Source organism: Nanorana parkeri, unplaced genomic scaffold (genome assembly GCF_000935625.1).
Source record: "Nanorana parkeri isolate BGI_ZX_2015 unplaced genomic scaffold, ASM93562v1 scaffold1, whole genome shotgun sequence".
Classification (NCBI taxonomy): domain Eukaryota; kingdom Metazoa; phylum Chordata; class Amphibia; order Anura; family Dicroglossidae; genus Nanorana; species Nanorana parkeri.
The window spans coordinates 7,970,757-7,987,628 of NW_017306269.1; the positions used below are offsets into that span (position 1 = coordinate 7,970,757).

General features: G+C 43.9%; 1 protein-coding gene across 1 annotated transcript in view; it reads right to left on the reverse strand.

Moving 5' to 3' along the window:
- Positions 1-16,872, reverse strand: part of THADA (THADA, armadillo repeat containing) — a 454,862-nt gene that overhangs the window by 415,251 nt on the left and 22,739 nt on the right. Inside the window, exons 14-16 of the mRNA XM_018556404.1 lie at positions 14,350-14,501; positions 5,012-5,234; positions 429-564 (exon numbers count right to left, since the gene is read on the reverse strand). Coding sequence (XP_018411906.1) covers positions 429-564; positions 5,012-5,234; positions 14,350-14,501 — 511 coding nt within the window. The remainder of the gene's footprint in view (positions 1-428; positions 565-5,011; positions 5,235-14,349; positions 14,502-16,872) is intronic.

Here is a 16,872-nt window from a genome sequence, read left to right on the forward strand (position 1 = left end):
TACTCAAACAGCTAGAATGTGCTCAGGTACAACATAGCCGTCTCACTCACTCACTCTGAACTTGGACAGTAAGATGAAGATTTTTAGGACAATACAGTGCAAACTAATGACGGTCATAAGACAGTGACTACCACAATGGAGTCAGTCTTTGTTACCCAGCACCCTGATAGAGACCACTGTTATAAGCAATTGCTTGGTCATTGCATGTATACAGTACACAGAATTGTATTCAGCCGGGTACACAAACCTATGAACAGATCAGAATGGGCTCTCAAAGTAAACATGTAGTGAGTACAAGTGAACTTTAACAGTCGTGTGCACATAACCTGTATATAAGGGGGGGGGGGGGAGTAAATAGTAGATCTATACCATGATGCGGACATGCACGCCAGATTAGGGTGTAGTGCTGCTTTATTATGCTCACTTACCCCACAGGTAACTGCTCCAATGCCCCAATGACACAGTGCACACGGCCATACAAAGGGAACGAGGCTGCTGCTTCCAGCAAGGAACTCTGTGCCAGTACAATTTCCTGCTCAAGGTTGTCCATCAGCAGTCTGGCCACTGAAAAAGATATACCATACACAAGACTGTAACATTGGTTTTCAGCATCATTCATCAATAATTCTCTTTTACTCTCGGTATAACACATTTTTTTTTAGACTCCTCATATGGACGTATGAGAGACATAGAAACCTTTACTCGTAGTTTAAAAAAAAAAAGAAAGAGACTTTTGGCAGAAATGCCAGTGTTAAAATGATAACTTAAAGCAAAACAAAAATGTTTCTTTTACAGCGCTGCTTTATTTGGCCAAGAATTTGTCTGGCCCAAGATCGGGCCAAAACATTAACTCAAACTTCCAGAAAGTTCTCTACATGAACTCGAGTGTCGAGAGACAAGAAAAACAGCACCCCCTTCTACAACTGGTACAAAACTGTATCATCACAATGCACACTTCATTCTTTCAAAGTCAAATACCACTTTGACACCTCCAACGTATTATTGTAAACCGCCTTCAGGCTTTCATCATTTTACTGCCTTATATCAAGGGTCTCGAAACTTTTCAGTATGAGGGCCACATCATATATTGTACAAATATGGGCCCCAAAAAAAAAACATTTCAAAGTCAAATACCACTTTGACACCTCCAACGTATTATTGTAAACCGCCTTCAGGCTTTCATCATTTTACTGCCTTATATCAAGGGTCTCGAAACTTTTCAGTATGAGGGCCACATCATATATTGTACAAATATGGGCCCCAAAAAAAAAACAGTTATATAAATGAATCAAATATAAATGAATAGGTCCCCCCTTACAACCAGAAGTGCCCATCAGAGTCCCCCCTTACATTCAAGAGTTCTCATCAGAAGCCCCCTTTACAAAAAGTGCCCAGCAGAGTGCCCCCTTACATGCAGAAGTATCCAGCAGAGTCCCCCCTTACATGCAAGAGCTCCCACTAGAGTCCCCCTTACATGCAGTAGTGTCCAGCAGAGTCCCCCTTACATGCAGTAGTGCCCAGCAGAGTCCCCCCTTACATGCAGTAGTGCCCAGCAGAGTCCCCCCTTACATGCAGTAGTGCCCAGCAGAGTCCCCCCTTACATGCAGTAGTGCCCAGCAGAGTCCCCCCTTACATGCAGTAGTGCCCAGCAGAGTCCCCCCTTACATGCAGTAGTGTCCAGCAGAGTCCCCCCTTACATGCAGTAGTGTCCAGCAGAGTCCCCCCTTACATGCAAGAGCTCCCACTAGAGTCCCCCTTACATGCAGTAGTGTCCAGCAGAGTCCCCCTTACATGCAGTAGTGCCCAGCAGAGTCCCCCCTTACATGCAGTAGTGCCCAGCAGAGTCCCCCCTTACATGCAGTAGTGCCCAGCAGAGTCCCCCCTTACATGCAGTAGTGCCCAGCAGAGTCCCCCCTTACATGCAGTAGTGCCCAGCAGAGTCCCCCCTTACATGCAGTAGTGCCCAGCAGAGTCCCCCCTTACATGCAGTAGTGCCCAGCAGAGTCCCCCCTTACATGCAGTAGTGCCCAGCAGAGTCCCCCCTTACATGCAGTAGTGCCCAGCAGAGTCCCCCCTTACATGCAGTAGTGCCCAGCAGAGTCCCCCCTTACATGCAGTAGTGCCCAGCAGAGTCCCCCCTTACATGCAGTAGTGCCCAGCAGAGTCCCCCCTTACATGCAGTAGTGCCCAGCAGAGTCCCCCCTTACATGCAGTAGTAGGCCATACAAAGGGAACGAGGCTGCTGCTTCCAGCAAGGAACTCTGTGCCAGTACAATTTCCTGCTCAAGGTTGTCCATCAGCAGTCTGGCCACTGAAAAAGATATACCATACACAAGACTGTAACATTGGTTTTCAGCATCATTCATCAATAATTCTCTTTTACTCTCGGTATAACACATTTTTTTTTAGACTCCTCATATGGACGTATGAGAGACATAGAAACCTTTACTCGTAGTTTAAAAAAAAAAAGAAAGAGACTTTTGGCAGAAATGCCAGTGTTAAAATGATAACTTAAAGCAAAACAAAAATGTTTCTTTTACAGCGCTGCTTTATTTGGCCAAGAATTTGTCTGGCCCAAGATCGGGCCAAAACATTAACTCAAACTTCCAGAAAGTTCTCTACATGAACTCGAGTGTCGAGAGACAAGAAAAACAGCACCCCCTTCTACAACTGGTACAAAACTGTATCATCACAATGCACACTTCATTCTTTCAAAGTCAAATACCACTTTGACACCTCCAACGTATTATTGTAAACCGCCTTCAGGCTTTCATCATTTTACTGCCTTATATCAAGGGTCTCGAAACTTTTCAGTATGAGGGCCACATCATATATTGTACAAATATGGGCCCCAAAAAAAAAAAGGCCACATCATATATTTTACAAAAATGGGCCCCAAAAAAAAAAACAGTTATATAAATGAATCAAATATAAATGAATAGGTCCCCCCTTACAACCAGAAGTGCCCATCAGAGTCCCCCCTTACATTCAAGAGTTCTCATCAGAAGCCCCCTTTACAAAAAGTGCCCAGCAGAGTCCCCCCTTACATGCAGAAGTATCCAGCAGAGTCCCCCCTTACATGCAAGAGCTCCCACTAGAGTCCCCCTTACATGCAGTAGTGTCCAGCAGAGTCCCCCTTACATGCAGTAGTGCCCAGCAGAGTCCCCCCTTACATGCAGTAGTGCCCAGCAGAGTCCCCCCTTACATGCAGTAGTGCCCAGCAGAGTCCCCCCTTACATGCAGTAGTATGTCCCCTCTCCCATGAAGGAGTGTACAAAAAGCAAGTATTTTATTTTGGAAAAGATAGCAACTGTTTATGATGCAAAGTGTTTAGCAAAGTAAACGTCATAAGCCAGTTTTTATTGGCTATAAGACTAGGAGCACAACTAATCACTGAGGAGCATTGCGGTACTGCATGTACTTTGACACCGGTGGGATAATGAGCGTTGTGCTAGGCACCCCATTCAAAATGAATTAGCTGTCAATGCACCTTGACTGCCCAGAAATTGCACCTGCACCTTTTTTGGCTGCACAGCAGTACGGTTCACCACATCTGCATTGGCAAGGTACATGGGGTAGCCACTGAGGGGGAAAAAATGGCACCACATAACACCACTGCAAGTAGCAAGCGGTGCTGTGCATTGCAGTAATACGCATGGTTACAAGCGCATTCCCAAAACACAATAATGTAACAGGGTCTAAAAAGAAAACAAACAGTCATATGTATTAATTTTGCATTACCGAGTACCATTAATATACAGTTTACTATGGCACATAGCTACATATTATCTGCTTGCTGGACCATCATTTATATTTCAAATCTCAAGTCAGAGGTACAACATCCCCATTACTAGCATCTTTTGGAGAAGTACGTTTCATATGCTGAGTAAAAGGTGACTTTAGGTGCTACAAGAATCCAAGTAACCATATACAGCAACATTTCATGTGGTTTAAAGTCCCGGGCTCACCAGACATGAAGATCATTAGTGCTTACATATTTTGGCCAAAATACACAGCATTTAGGGTGTTTTGTTTTTTGGAGTAGTTTTATGTTATTTTTTTTAAGGGTGCGTGGAAGATACCAAACCATCCCACCCGGTTCCTAAAATAAATACAGATGCCACGGAGAGGCTGGGCTTCAGCACTGAGCAGCCAAAGTTACAATTCTCTTTTTTAGTGTGTTTTCTGTAGAAATGTAAAAATGGTCTGGATCAAGGCCAGGTAACCATATAAACACACCAAAGTACATCTGTCAAAGCTTCATTGTGGGATATTGAAGAGTGCAGTCTTGTTTTGACTTGGTGGAATAAAGCACAATCACTGCCCTTTGCAACACAGCAGAGACAAGCAAGCCACAACTGGTAAGCTGGCAGCTCTAGCATTAGACAACAACTAGTTTATGGGCTGCTAGGCCCCTCCAAGCTTTGCTTGTAACCTGTTCATTTTAGTTACAGTCAAACCAAATATTTAATAGCATTACACTGCAATTGTGGGCAGGCTATGGACATTTAAATATTTGCATTTTCTTAACTACTTGAGTACCTGGGCCATTTTCTCCCTAAGTCCACCAGAAGATTCTTATTTCGTTTTGGCCATCTCTCGGTTAGACATAATTTATCTTTCAGCAGTTGTAAGTTATGCAATATTTTTGGGGGGCAGATAGGGCTCTAATTTGGTATTTTATTTGCTTGCTTTTTATTGTGAATAAATAGTTTTTAAAAAATTCCAAAAGGCACCACTCATACCATACCACATACCACTCATTTACAAAATGCAAGCCATAACCCACAGCAACCAATCACAATTCAGATGACAAAAATGAATACTGATTGGCTACCAAGGGATACAGCACATTGTCTTCCTGCGTTCACATTTAGAGTATTTTTAAGCTGATCATACTTGCATACTTCTAAACAAACAAAATGAGTGATTCTCCTTTGGAAGAAAACAAAAAGTTTAATGTGCAAAACATCTGTTCACCAAATGGGATAAAATAAAGCTTCCAACTAACCAGTGAAGGTGTTCCTCTCCAAGAAACTGGTGCTATCAATATGGAATGTTTGATAGTCTGGTACATTCCGCTCACTTTGTGCCCAGTCACGCAAAGCAGCCTCCAAACCCTCCTGATATACCAAGAACTTCAGCAAGTAGGATGCAGTTACACAGCCAAAGTGTTTAGTACTTGTGCTCAGAATCATCACTGCCTGGAACAACTCGAGCAATTTCTCCGGGTCCTGAAACAAGAGATACATACGAATCATTTACTTATCTAAAATCTAATAAATCACTAATGTTTTCTTCTCAGTGATATACAAAAAACACAGAGGCATTTCCTTCACTTCACAACCCTGTGCAACTTACAATCTACATATGGATAAGATTGTCGCATATTAACTAGCACTGCTGTCCTGAGGTGCTGGAAGGCTGGTAGCAATTCCCACCAGGGCATCACATGCTGGGAGTTTGTAAGTTTTCATGGAAAGGTTTACTCCAGGGGTTCAGCATTGTGGTGGATTAATAAAATTCTAAACCGACGCGAATGTAAATTTGTAGGACTGTGGTGGGGATATTAGACTGTGTGCTAGTGACTAGGGATGCACCAATATATTGGCCGAAAATGGCACTTTTGGCAAAATGCTGAAAGTGCCTTTTTCTGGCCGATATAGTGGTGCATCCGTTCATCCTCTCCTCCCAACTGGGCACTGTTCTGTGTCCCAGCGGGCAGGAGAGAAACTGTCACAGACGGCCAAGCGCTGCAGGAGGAGAGCGCTGTGGGCGGCTAGCGTCTCTACTCCCCGCACCGCTTAGCCTCTTATCACAGATCGGGAGAGCGATGTGGGCAGAGACAGCTCTCAAAGCTGTCACAGGAGGCTGAGCTCCGCTCGCTCAGCCTCCTGTGACAGCTGTCAGGATGGAGAGCGAGTACAAACACTCAGCGATCGCTGAGTGTTTGTAAATAATTGACAGAGTATGTCCTCGATTATGAATGAATGGGAAGTGATCTACATCACTTCCTGTTCATTCATGATGTGGTTATAGTAAACACACTATGTTCTCATGATATGAATGAATAGGAACACTCAGTACAGAGGATTCCTGTTCATTGATAACAGGGGATGCAGAAATAGAGATTGAGGACTTTGTGTCCTCAATCTCTTTTTCTATTTCAATAGGGAAATATCAGGGGTCTGTTTAGACCTCTAATATTTCCCAGAAGCCCCTAAAACTAATGTAAAAAATAAAAATATTTAATAAAAATGAATACATAAAAATTAGATATAAAAACATTAACAAGTTTATTAAAAATAAAATTTTAAAAATTTTAAAAAGTTAAAATAAAAAAAATTTTGTTTTCGGCCTGAAATTTTTTTTTCATTTCGGTTTTGAAATTTTAATTTTGGTGCACCTCTACTAGTGACTAAAGCACATGAATCTAGGTATCTCTGTAAACAGGGTTGGGTAACCTTGGCCGTTTTGGAACTACAGGTCTTATGAGGCACCCGCGGGCATGACTCCCAGAGATAGAGGCATGATGGGATTGATGGTTTTGTCACGGCTGAAGTGCAAAGGTTGCGTATGGCGGAATACGATGGTGTTAGATATAATGGATATCTCAGTCTCATGCTACCCCTTTCAATGCTAAACTGCGACACACACAGAAGGGGGTGGGAAATATTCTCATTAATTGTTAGCATAACATTAAGATAGGATTAGGTTGGGTTGGCGAGGGCACAAATTAGTATGATAGCAATCCATGTAGCTCTGCAGCAACATATCATGTCTAATAGTGATCTATTGCTGGCTGCAATCAGCCAGCAGTAGAATACTATAGCAGTGATTTACTGCTACAAGAAAAGGCTGGACAGAGGTATGTTGGACCCCTAGAGGATATCTCAGTAACATGCCAAACACAATCATCACCTGATCTGTAGCAGTGATCTACTGCTGCAAGAAAAAGCTGGACAGATTTATGTTGGACCCCTAGGGGATATCTCAGCAACATGAAAAACACAATCATCGCCTGATCTGTAGCAGTGATCTACTGCTGCAAGAAAAGGCTGGACAGAGGTATGTTGGACCTCTAGAGCAGTGGTTCACAACTTGTGTAAAACTCAGGACCCACATTTGTCCTCGGTCATTAAGTTGCGACCCAAGTCACACTGCAATGGAATCCACGGCATTAGGGTACCGCGCGTCCGGGGCGGGCGAACGAACTGTGGGTGGGAGGTGTGTTTGGGGTACCATTCAAATGAATGGCAATGCAACATACCAGAATGCAAGGTAAGTGACATTGCATGGTACAGTGCCTTAATCGTACGGTACTAAGTGATTAACGCATTGTACTAGTGTGAACGAGCCCTCAAAAACACTGACATACATACAACCACCGACAAATTCTCACACACACATTTTTTTTATGGTCTACCCAGTCTCCTTACCTTACGAGAACTGAAGTGGATCCTCAGCCTGGGGTCCAGTGTGGGCTGCTGTACTGTGACAGAGCTCCATCCATATGTGCATTGCTGACATAGCTCCCTTGCCTCCCCTATAGGGGTGCCGGGAGCCAGAATGTGATGAGACTCCAGGCCAGGCACTTCTATAGGACATGTGAGGGAGCTGTAAGCAATGCACGTATGGATGGAGATCCCTCGTGGCCACAGCCCCATCTCATCTCAAGCGGACACTCAGCGCCGGGCAGCGTATTTGTAAAGGCTGCTTGGCGTGAGAACAGACAGTGCTGCGCTAGGGGAGGCAGAGGGGCTTCTCACCTAGAAAAGTGGAAGGCATGCAGTGACCCACTGAACACGATGTCATGACCCACTTTTGAGTCACAACCCACCAGTTGAGAACCAAGTTTCTAGAGCCTTGGTTCTCAACTGGTGGGCCGTGACCCAAAAGTGGGTCGTGGCCCCGTGTTCAGCGGGTCGCCGAGTGCTTTCCACTTTTCAATCTGAGAGGCTCCTCAGTTTCCCCCTAGCACAGCACTGTCAGTTCTCGCACCGAGCAGCTTGGGGTGGGGTTGGGCTATGGCAGCGAGGGAGCTCCATCCATACATATAATGCTTACAGCTCCCTTGCATGTCCTGTAGAGGTACCTGGACAGGAATGACATTACATTCTGGCTCCCCGCACCTTTACAGGGCATGCAAGGGAGCTGTAAGCATTATATGTATGGATGGAGCTCTGTCATAGCACAGCAGCCCACACTGGACCCAAGGCTGAGGATTCACTCCAGTTCTCGTAAGGTAGGGAGGCTGGGTGGATCTTTAAAAAATGGTGTATGTGTGGTTGAGAATGTCTGTGAGTGTGTGAGATTGTGTCTCTGTGGTTATGTACGTTTGCCAGTGTTTATGAGGGCCCGTTCACACTACTGCAGTGCGTTAATCGAACAGTCCCATGTGATTATCGCACTGTACCATGCAATCGCACCCACTATGTGTTCTGGTGTGGGAGGCGCTTTGTGTTGCCATTTATTTGAATGGCACCCCAAACGCACCTCCCACAGTTCAGTCGCCCGCACCGGAATGTGCGGTACCGCAATGCCGTATGTCCCATTGCAGTGCGACTTGGGTCGCTACTTAAAGACCAAGGACAAATGTGGGTCCTGAGGTTACACAAGTTGAGAACCACTGCTCTAGAGGATATCTAAGTAACATGGCAAACACAATCATCGCCTGATCTGATCTAATTAAGAATAAACATCTATATACTACCCTGGACCTGTGCATGCAAATCTCAGGGAAGAATTGGACCAGTCAGGAGGAAACAATCCCAGCACAAGAGATACTGGCAAGACTCTGGTACAGACATGTATGTTTAAGCCCCAATCGCTACACAGCGATCAGAGACTTTGACTTCCATCTCAAGTCTATGACTATCCTTACCTAATCAGCCTCTCTTACTTTAAAGCTGGCCATAGAAATGAGAGAACAGCCAGCGGTGCCCGCAAGTTCGGAACATCTCTCAGTGTGTTAAACAGGAATGCTCGCGCTGCACAAGCATTCCTGTTTAGGTTATAGGAGGACAAAAGGGGAGGTGAGTCGAACATGTGGCCTTATTCAAGTGGTATCAGTAATAAAAAGAACAGTTTTCTATCCGCGGCAAACGCTCTCTTTCCGGAGCCAACCGCAAACCATCTGAAAATAGCTGCATCAGGAGCCTGTCAATTCAAGTCATTGAGCACTGGATTATCAGCGAATGTCACGTACATTATCATCTTGTTACAAGGACACCACATCACAGGCCAATTACATGGTTAGCTGGCTTTCTGGGTATAATTAGTGTATGCAGGTGTAGAGACCTCAGGGCAACCAACTAAATGAATGAATGAAGGGATATTTGTTTGCGGTTTGCTTCTATGATTCGGAGTTATGAGCAGCTTGTAGACTGTTGTCAGATCTTGTAAGGAGATAGCAGGAAGAACGCCAGCGGTGGTAGCTCTTTTTCTTCATGCTGCAAGGATGGCACTAGTTCCCAATGAACTGTTAGGCCACAGTCGGCATGAATAATAATTGGTTCCAAACAAAAGGGACACTGTGGGGTTGATTTACTGAATGAGTAGAGACTGTTCATTTACTGAATGCTCACTTTGAAAAATGTATACTTTGCAAATGTGAATAATGGCAAAATAGATGAATCTGTGTTTATTTTCAATATTGAATACATTTAAGGGCAATAAAAGAAATGAAATTGTTGCTAGCACATGATTGATTATTCACTAGGCTCAGTATTAACTTTGCTATGTGAACAGTCTCTATTTATTCAGTACATTAGCCCCTTACTGTAGATGATGGGTACATGATTAAGCCCCAACCATTTCCGATAACAGCTTTTATTTATAAGACTCCAACAAGTACCACAGTGTTGTACAAGTAATAAATACTCCAGCCATTTCACACCAGATGCATTGGGGCTGCCCCAACGCAATAACAAGGCAGCAGTCTTATTATCAATTGTCTCAGCTCACACCACCGCGCCAGCGCAGTGTGATGTGGTACAACTGCAATCCACCATACTGTGGCTGCAGAACTGAATTAAATGTCATTTATGATATTTCAATATAGTACTAAAAAGTAAAAAAGTAACCAATGCAATGCGCTGGCATCAGTTCATCGGCATGGTTTCTCTAACTGCACACCAGCAGCCGTGTGTTTAGTGCGAATCCAACATCAAGGGGTTACTTTCCTAAACATGTATAGGCTGTTCACTCAGCAAAGTGAATTTCCACTTTTAAAAGTAAATGTTAACCTGGTCTAGTGAGAAGGGTGAAGTCGTGTTCACTTCAATCATCTAATACTTTGCAAGCAAAATTTCACTTTGCAAGCTAAAAGAAATAAGGAGGGACACTGCTGACCACCCCAGCACAGACAGCTAGGACATGCTGAGAAAGATCTGTGACCACATGCAGCTCCCAAAAATGTTTTATTTTTCTTTTACGTCTATCACATTTACACACCAATTTGCTCTTTTTCCTACAAAGAGGCGCTGTTTTTCTAAAATCCCACTGGCATTATGTTAGTTGGCCATGTGCAGAGCTCTTCCTTAGGTGCTCACACTGGTGAGTGTACCGTGTGCAATCCAGTCACTGCTTTATTCACAGGACAAAATTAAGTGGCGTAGTGGTTAGAACATCTGCCTTGCAGCACTGGGGGCCCCTGGTTCCAATCCTGGTCAGGACACTATCTGCATGTAGTTCGCATGCTCTCCCTGTGCTTGTGTGGGTTTCCTCCCACTCTCCAAAGACATGCTGGAAGGTTAATTGGCTCAGGTCTAAATCACTTGTGTGCGTGAAATGTGAGAGAGGGATTTCGCATGCGATCGACTTTTCGGCCGATAATCGTATGTGTGCATTGCAGTGTCCGACCGACAGTACTGTACAATCGTACGACTTTTGACGGTCGAGCATGTTTGAAAACTTTGTTAGATCGTACGATTTTCGCAAGGTTGCTGGCGTTTCCGTCCGTCAAACGTTGTACGATCTACACTGCGCTTGCGCTAACGAAAATACGGCCAATCAATTACCGCATTTCGTCCAGGTGCTTTTCGTTAATTACGGCTAAATTAATCTTGCGATCATCGGGGCAGGATGGGGCTGCCGTACGAAAATCGTACAACTATTCGATCGGACGAAAAGTTTCGTCCGATAATCGTAAGGTGTATGGGCACCTTTAGACTATAAGCTCCTTGAGGGCAGGGACTGATGTGAATGTGCAGTATGTAAAGTGCTCTATAAATACCTGTAATATATCAAATAAATAAAGTCAAAAGGTTTTTAATCTATTTCAAATGCAAATATCACTTAAAATAGATGCTGCTACTTCATATATTAACCACTTGAAACCCCCTTCCCATCCAGGCCATTTTTCAGTATTCAGCACTGCAGTAATTTGAATGACATTTATTCCGTCATGCAGCGCTGTACTGAAATTCATTTTATACCCTTTTTTGGGGACAGATAGAGCTTTCTTTTGGTGGTATTTAATCACCACTGGGGTTTTTATTTTTTAATATATTAGGGAAAAATTACAGAAAATTAAAAAAGAAAACTGTTTCCCCTATATAAAAAAAATCACAACATACAACTGTCCGTCCGTTTTTTTTCTACGGGCGGACGGCAACTGGTTAAAATATTTTAGTCTACTGCAGAATTAGCTGGTCCTCTGAGCACTGGCCCTGATATCCTGTTTCAGAGTGGCTCTTTTCCCTTGCAAGGTCCTATGCTTCTATGGAGCCGCAAACACAGGTACAGCAAGGCAAACCACTCCCTGTTCCTCCTTCAAGCTAGTAGATGGAAAGTTTCTGTAGCCTGCTCTTTTCCTTGTGCTCTTATACTCGACAGGAAGTTCATAGAATCTAAGCCGAGAGCGTTGAAGCTGTTAAGAAACATGATGACTAAGTGTTTGGGCAAAAATGTAAAGAAATACTTTGCTGGGTGATATACATTTGATCTTGATTCATCATAGAAAAAAAGTTTGAGAGTTTAATACTACTTTAAAGTGAAGCACATACTCTGGAGTCAGGAAAAGCTAGAGCTGACTTTGAGCAAAGAAGGTTAAAATGTACCCATACCGAGGTCAAGAGATCTGTGCAGCGAGCGTCTCATGCCTTTTTACAGATATTTTCCTGAAAAGTCTAAAGGAAAATTACTTTATTTGGAAGACAAACGGTGTAGCTGGTTCATTTTGTGACGTACTCACTTCACACCACACTTTGAGGTAAAAATGTGAAAGTTTTAACCACTTCAGTTATAATGAAATTCTGGGAACTCTGGGTCACGCACCAGCAGCAACCATTATGGGGAACGTGTGAGTCAGTGTGCTGGGAACAACAAAACAGACAGCTGATAAAATGAGAAAATGGGCAAGCCGGCCGTTCTGACATCCAATGATGAAGTGGTTTTTAGTCAGTGTTTGGCTTACGCGCTCCTCCAGAAAACATGGCTGAAACCAATTTCTACTGAAGCCAATACACCATTTTAAATTCAACTTTCCATTGCATGTCTGAACTTCAATTTTAATCTGTATTCCACACCAGTAAGTTCTGGGTTACTCTGTATTTCCCTTACCATGATGCTAAGAGATAATTTGTTATAGCAGGATATCTGTAAGCACTAATGAGAAATTATTCTATTCATCCTGGCAATCTAAATCATACATTTTGAAGTGTTCTTGTATCTAAATGTGGTGTGTGTTAATTATTAGGGATGCACCGATACCCGTTTTTCAGTGTATGTGACCATCTTCAATAAGGACCCTTTCACACGGGCTGATGAGGAGAGGATAAGTGGGTGTAGTGCAATACCTTGCTGCAATGCATCAAAATGTTTACTTTTTTAAAAACAAGTTATAGGAATGTCACAAATGACCAAATTCAAATCTATGAAAAACAGCACTCTGGGAAGCGCTGCAATGCAATTAAATGCTTTTTTGTACATCGAGATGCATAAAAATGCACCATGTTGTACATGTGAGCACAATGACACATGTATTTTGTAAACAGAACACTTGATAATTGTCTTTTATGTGTCCTTGCATTGAGCCTGCACTGATCAATGGTAAACAATGCAGCTCAATGCGCCAGCTGTGAACCCTAGGGCCCATTTACTCTTGTAGACACCTATTATGCTCTATGTAATGCACGCCCACTGGTATGCATCGTGTAGGGGAGGTGCAATACTTTATTACAAGACATCGCAATATTACCTTGTTTTTTTTTTACTTTATTGAAATGTCACAAAATGACATTCCATTCAATTATTTGCAACACTCTGTGCTGCCTAAAAATGCAACCTGTCCTACTTTTTTCAGAGCAAACCAATGCAGCTTGTTGGTGTGAACTGGAACAGTAAGACATAAAGTAAACTTGCCTTGTCTACCCGTTGGGACTGTGATGGGCAATAGGGCTACTATGACAGAGTCCTTGTCCTGGTAACAAATAGTCTCTTCAATGAGGGCACAAACGGCAATAAAATTCTGACAGGTGTTTCAAATCTTAGGTTTAGTTCACACCAGCCCCAGTGCATTCCCGGCCCGATTGGTGCCGTAACACACTGGATTGCATTCCGGCCGCCTCATTTTGTTTTGCCTGCAAGCACAATTTTTTTTCTGACCGCACCGGACTGGAACACAAGCATTGATAAGCCACGCGTTCCAGTGCGCTACGACCGGAGAGCATGGCTGGGTACCATTGACTTCAATGCACTGCCACACCCCTTCCCGCCCCAAAACAAAGTGAGCCGTCCGGAAATCGATCCAGTGCTTTCCGGCACCAATCGGGCCAGAATGCACTGGGGCTGGTGTGAACTAGCCCTTACATACATTATCCAAAAAAAGGGGACTTTTTTTATACCCTTTATCTATACTTCAGTATATTAAATGTTAACTTTCCCACAGACCTTCTAGTCTAATCATTAAATAAGGGATACAAGCTATCTGAAGTCATAAGTGCTCGACAGTGACTTTTAGTATAGGAATGGGGGACCAGAGGTGCTGAGAATTCCTTTGCAGACAAGCCACCCCCAAGGTAAGTAAGATCGGGGGGGGTCAGAGATCCAACCCCCTGGCATCCAACCAAAAATCACCATTTTAGTAAAGGGTGAACATATCTTTAAAATGTTTACTTTCATATGAAATGACTAGCATGCTAGCATTCATATACATTTCGCATATTTATGACTTTGTCTCCATTTTCCTTTTCTCAATCATAGATATTAATCTATATCCTTGTTAAAAACGGTCAAATGACTCTCCCTCCCCCTGAAGCCAGTGCTCCATACAAACAGCAGAAGCTCTCACCGATTGTGTTGCCAGTATGGAACACTTTTTTTTTTTTGCATTCTGGTCATAATTACCTGGAGGCCCAGAACAGATGGGGGCAGCTTTCTCAGAAGTTCAAAGGCAAGGAGTTTCACTTCCTCAAAGGTGTTACTGAAGCACTCTAGGAGAGCGTGCACATTGTTACCGCTGACCGACCGAGCGAACTGAAATACGTTCTGACAAGAGCCTGTGAAAAGACATCATTAGTAGGAAAGAAATCTCACTAATAAGTTTCTGCTTCACAAAACAAAGCTCGTTAAGCTTTACTGCTCCCAATAAAGGAGCGCGGGGACCTGCACATGTGAATTACCAAATGCAGATGTAGACCTGGCTTCCAGATAGATTTAAAAGGAAAGCCATATTAAATGCAGATGTCTTTGTTTCCGCAATTCAGGTCATTGGAGATCGTTTTGTTGTTACAGAGGAGATCCCAACATTCCATGTCCCCCAAGACTGAGTGAGCAGAGATACAAACTCTGAAGAGCAACAGGTAAAAATCAAAGAAGAATGATGTAATGGCCGTACAAATCCCAAGGACCAGGTAGCTGATACAATTCTGGATTTTTTATTTCCTGTTATTGTGAATAGAAGCACATGTTCCCTTGCATCTGAAAAAGTAGGAATCTGTGATAAGGCAAAATGCGTATATGCAAAGCTGCAGATGGAAGCTACTGTTGTCTGACTTCTGGTTTGCATGCTAGCGTCAGGACCGTGACATCACTTGTGGGCTGAACAGTTTCATTTTAAACTCTTCGGACTTGTTTGTAGCCCAGGACTACAGTCATCGACTGACGTAGCTAAATCAGAAGCAGCAGTAGGGAACCTAGGCACTCCAGCTTTGCAGAAATGACAAATCCCATCATGCCTCTCAGAGTCATACCTGCGGCTAGCAGAGTATGGAAATACCTCAAAGGACTTGTAGTTCCACAACAGCTAGAGTGCCAAGGTTGCCTACCCCTGAGCTAAAGAATACTCTCCTAAAAGAGCACGCAAGCTAGGTCTATAGATGCCCCATGAGAACAATGTAGGGGAGTGGCAGCCTGGAAAGAAGTTTTAAAAATGCTTCAAGTACATAAAATTACCTGTTGGTCTCCCAGAAATCCAGTGTGCTTCTTACTTCCTGTTTGAGCCAACAACACAGTGCCTCTGCTGAACTGAACTCCTAAGCAGTGTTTTCAGTCTGCTGGACTACAGAACTCCACCTATTCCCAGCAAAGCAATGCTGCTGCATAGAAGTGCAATTAAAGTGTTCAACAGAGGAAACCCAGGTGCCACACCCCTTAGCAATTGGCCAAAACTTTAACTATCCTATGCACACTACATAGCCTTCAACAATTAGGTTAAAATGTTAAAACCTTTATTGCAGCATTAAATACCCAAGTTAAAACAATGTTTTGGACTTAAATGGTATACATATCAAACAGTCCAAAGTTATAAAATGTACACTGAGACACAAGTGCATTATTCTAGTGACTTCAGAAATGATAACCACGAAGGAATGTCCTGATACCACTTTTTTAAGACCAAGTACAAGTACTGTCGCTCATGTACTTGCCAATACCAATTACTAATACTTTTTCTTAAAGGGACACGTGACTGAATACATGTCCCCAAACCCGAACATGTCCCTAAGGCAGAATGGTATTCTGCTTTGGGGACATGTATTCTGCTTTGGGAACATGTGTTCTGCGAATACATGTCCCCAAAGCAGAGTTCCTCTCACCAGGCTGCGTGTCAATCTCACCGGGCGACGTGGACATCTGCAGTCGCTCTGTGGGCACTCCCCTCGTCCAGACCAGCGATGCTGCCATGTCGAGTCCTCCCCGTCAGTGTGCGGCGAGAACCCCCAGCTTCTAGCCCCGGGGCGGTAGCTCTGCCCCCGGGGCTGTCCATGGCTGTGCCTGCGCCGGGATGGAGGAGGAGGAGATAAAGAACCGGACAGGCACTGCCATGGACAGCTATCTGCAGGTCCCCAGCAGGCGGTCGAGGTCCCCACAAGCGCGGGAACTTGGACAGCCGCTGCTGTTTGAAAATTTAACGGGCTGGTATAGGCCTTAAGAATCGGGGCATTTTCACGAGTACAAGTACTTGTGAAAAAACCTGGTATCGGGACATCCTTAATAACCACAAAAGGAATGGTGATGTAATAATGGCTGCCAACCCCTCAATGCGTTTCGCTGATGACAGCTTCCTCAGGAGGATACAACAGCATTTGTGAACCAGCAAAGAACCAAATGGAGGAAAGCAGCACTCCCTGACATCAGCTCCCCCAGGGGGCATAGGATGGACAACAGCAGTACAGAAGACGTCCGCACCTAAACCTGCGGTCAGGATAATATAGAGCTTCTCCCTCGGGTAGTCTCTATATCAGGGGTAGCAAACCTCCGGCCCTCCAGCTGTGGTGAAACTACAAATCCCATGATGCATCTCTCTTCGGGAGTCATGTCTGTGGCTGTGAGAATCTTGCAATGCCTCATGGGGTTCCACCACAGCAGGAGGGCCTTGCTACCCCTGCTCCATATAAGACCGACCGCAGGTTTCGGTGCGGAAGTCTTCTG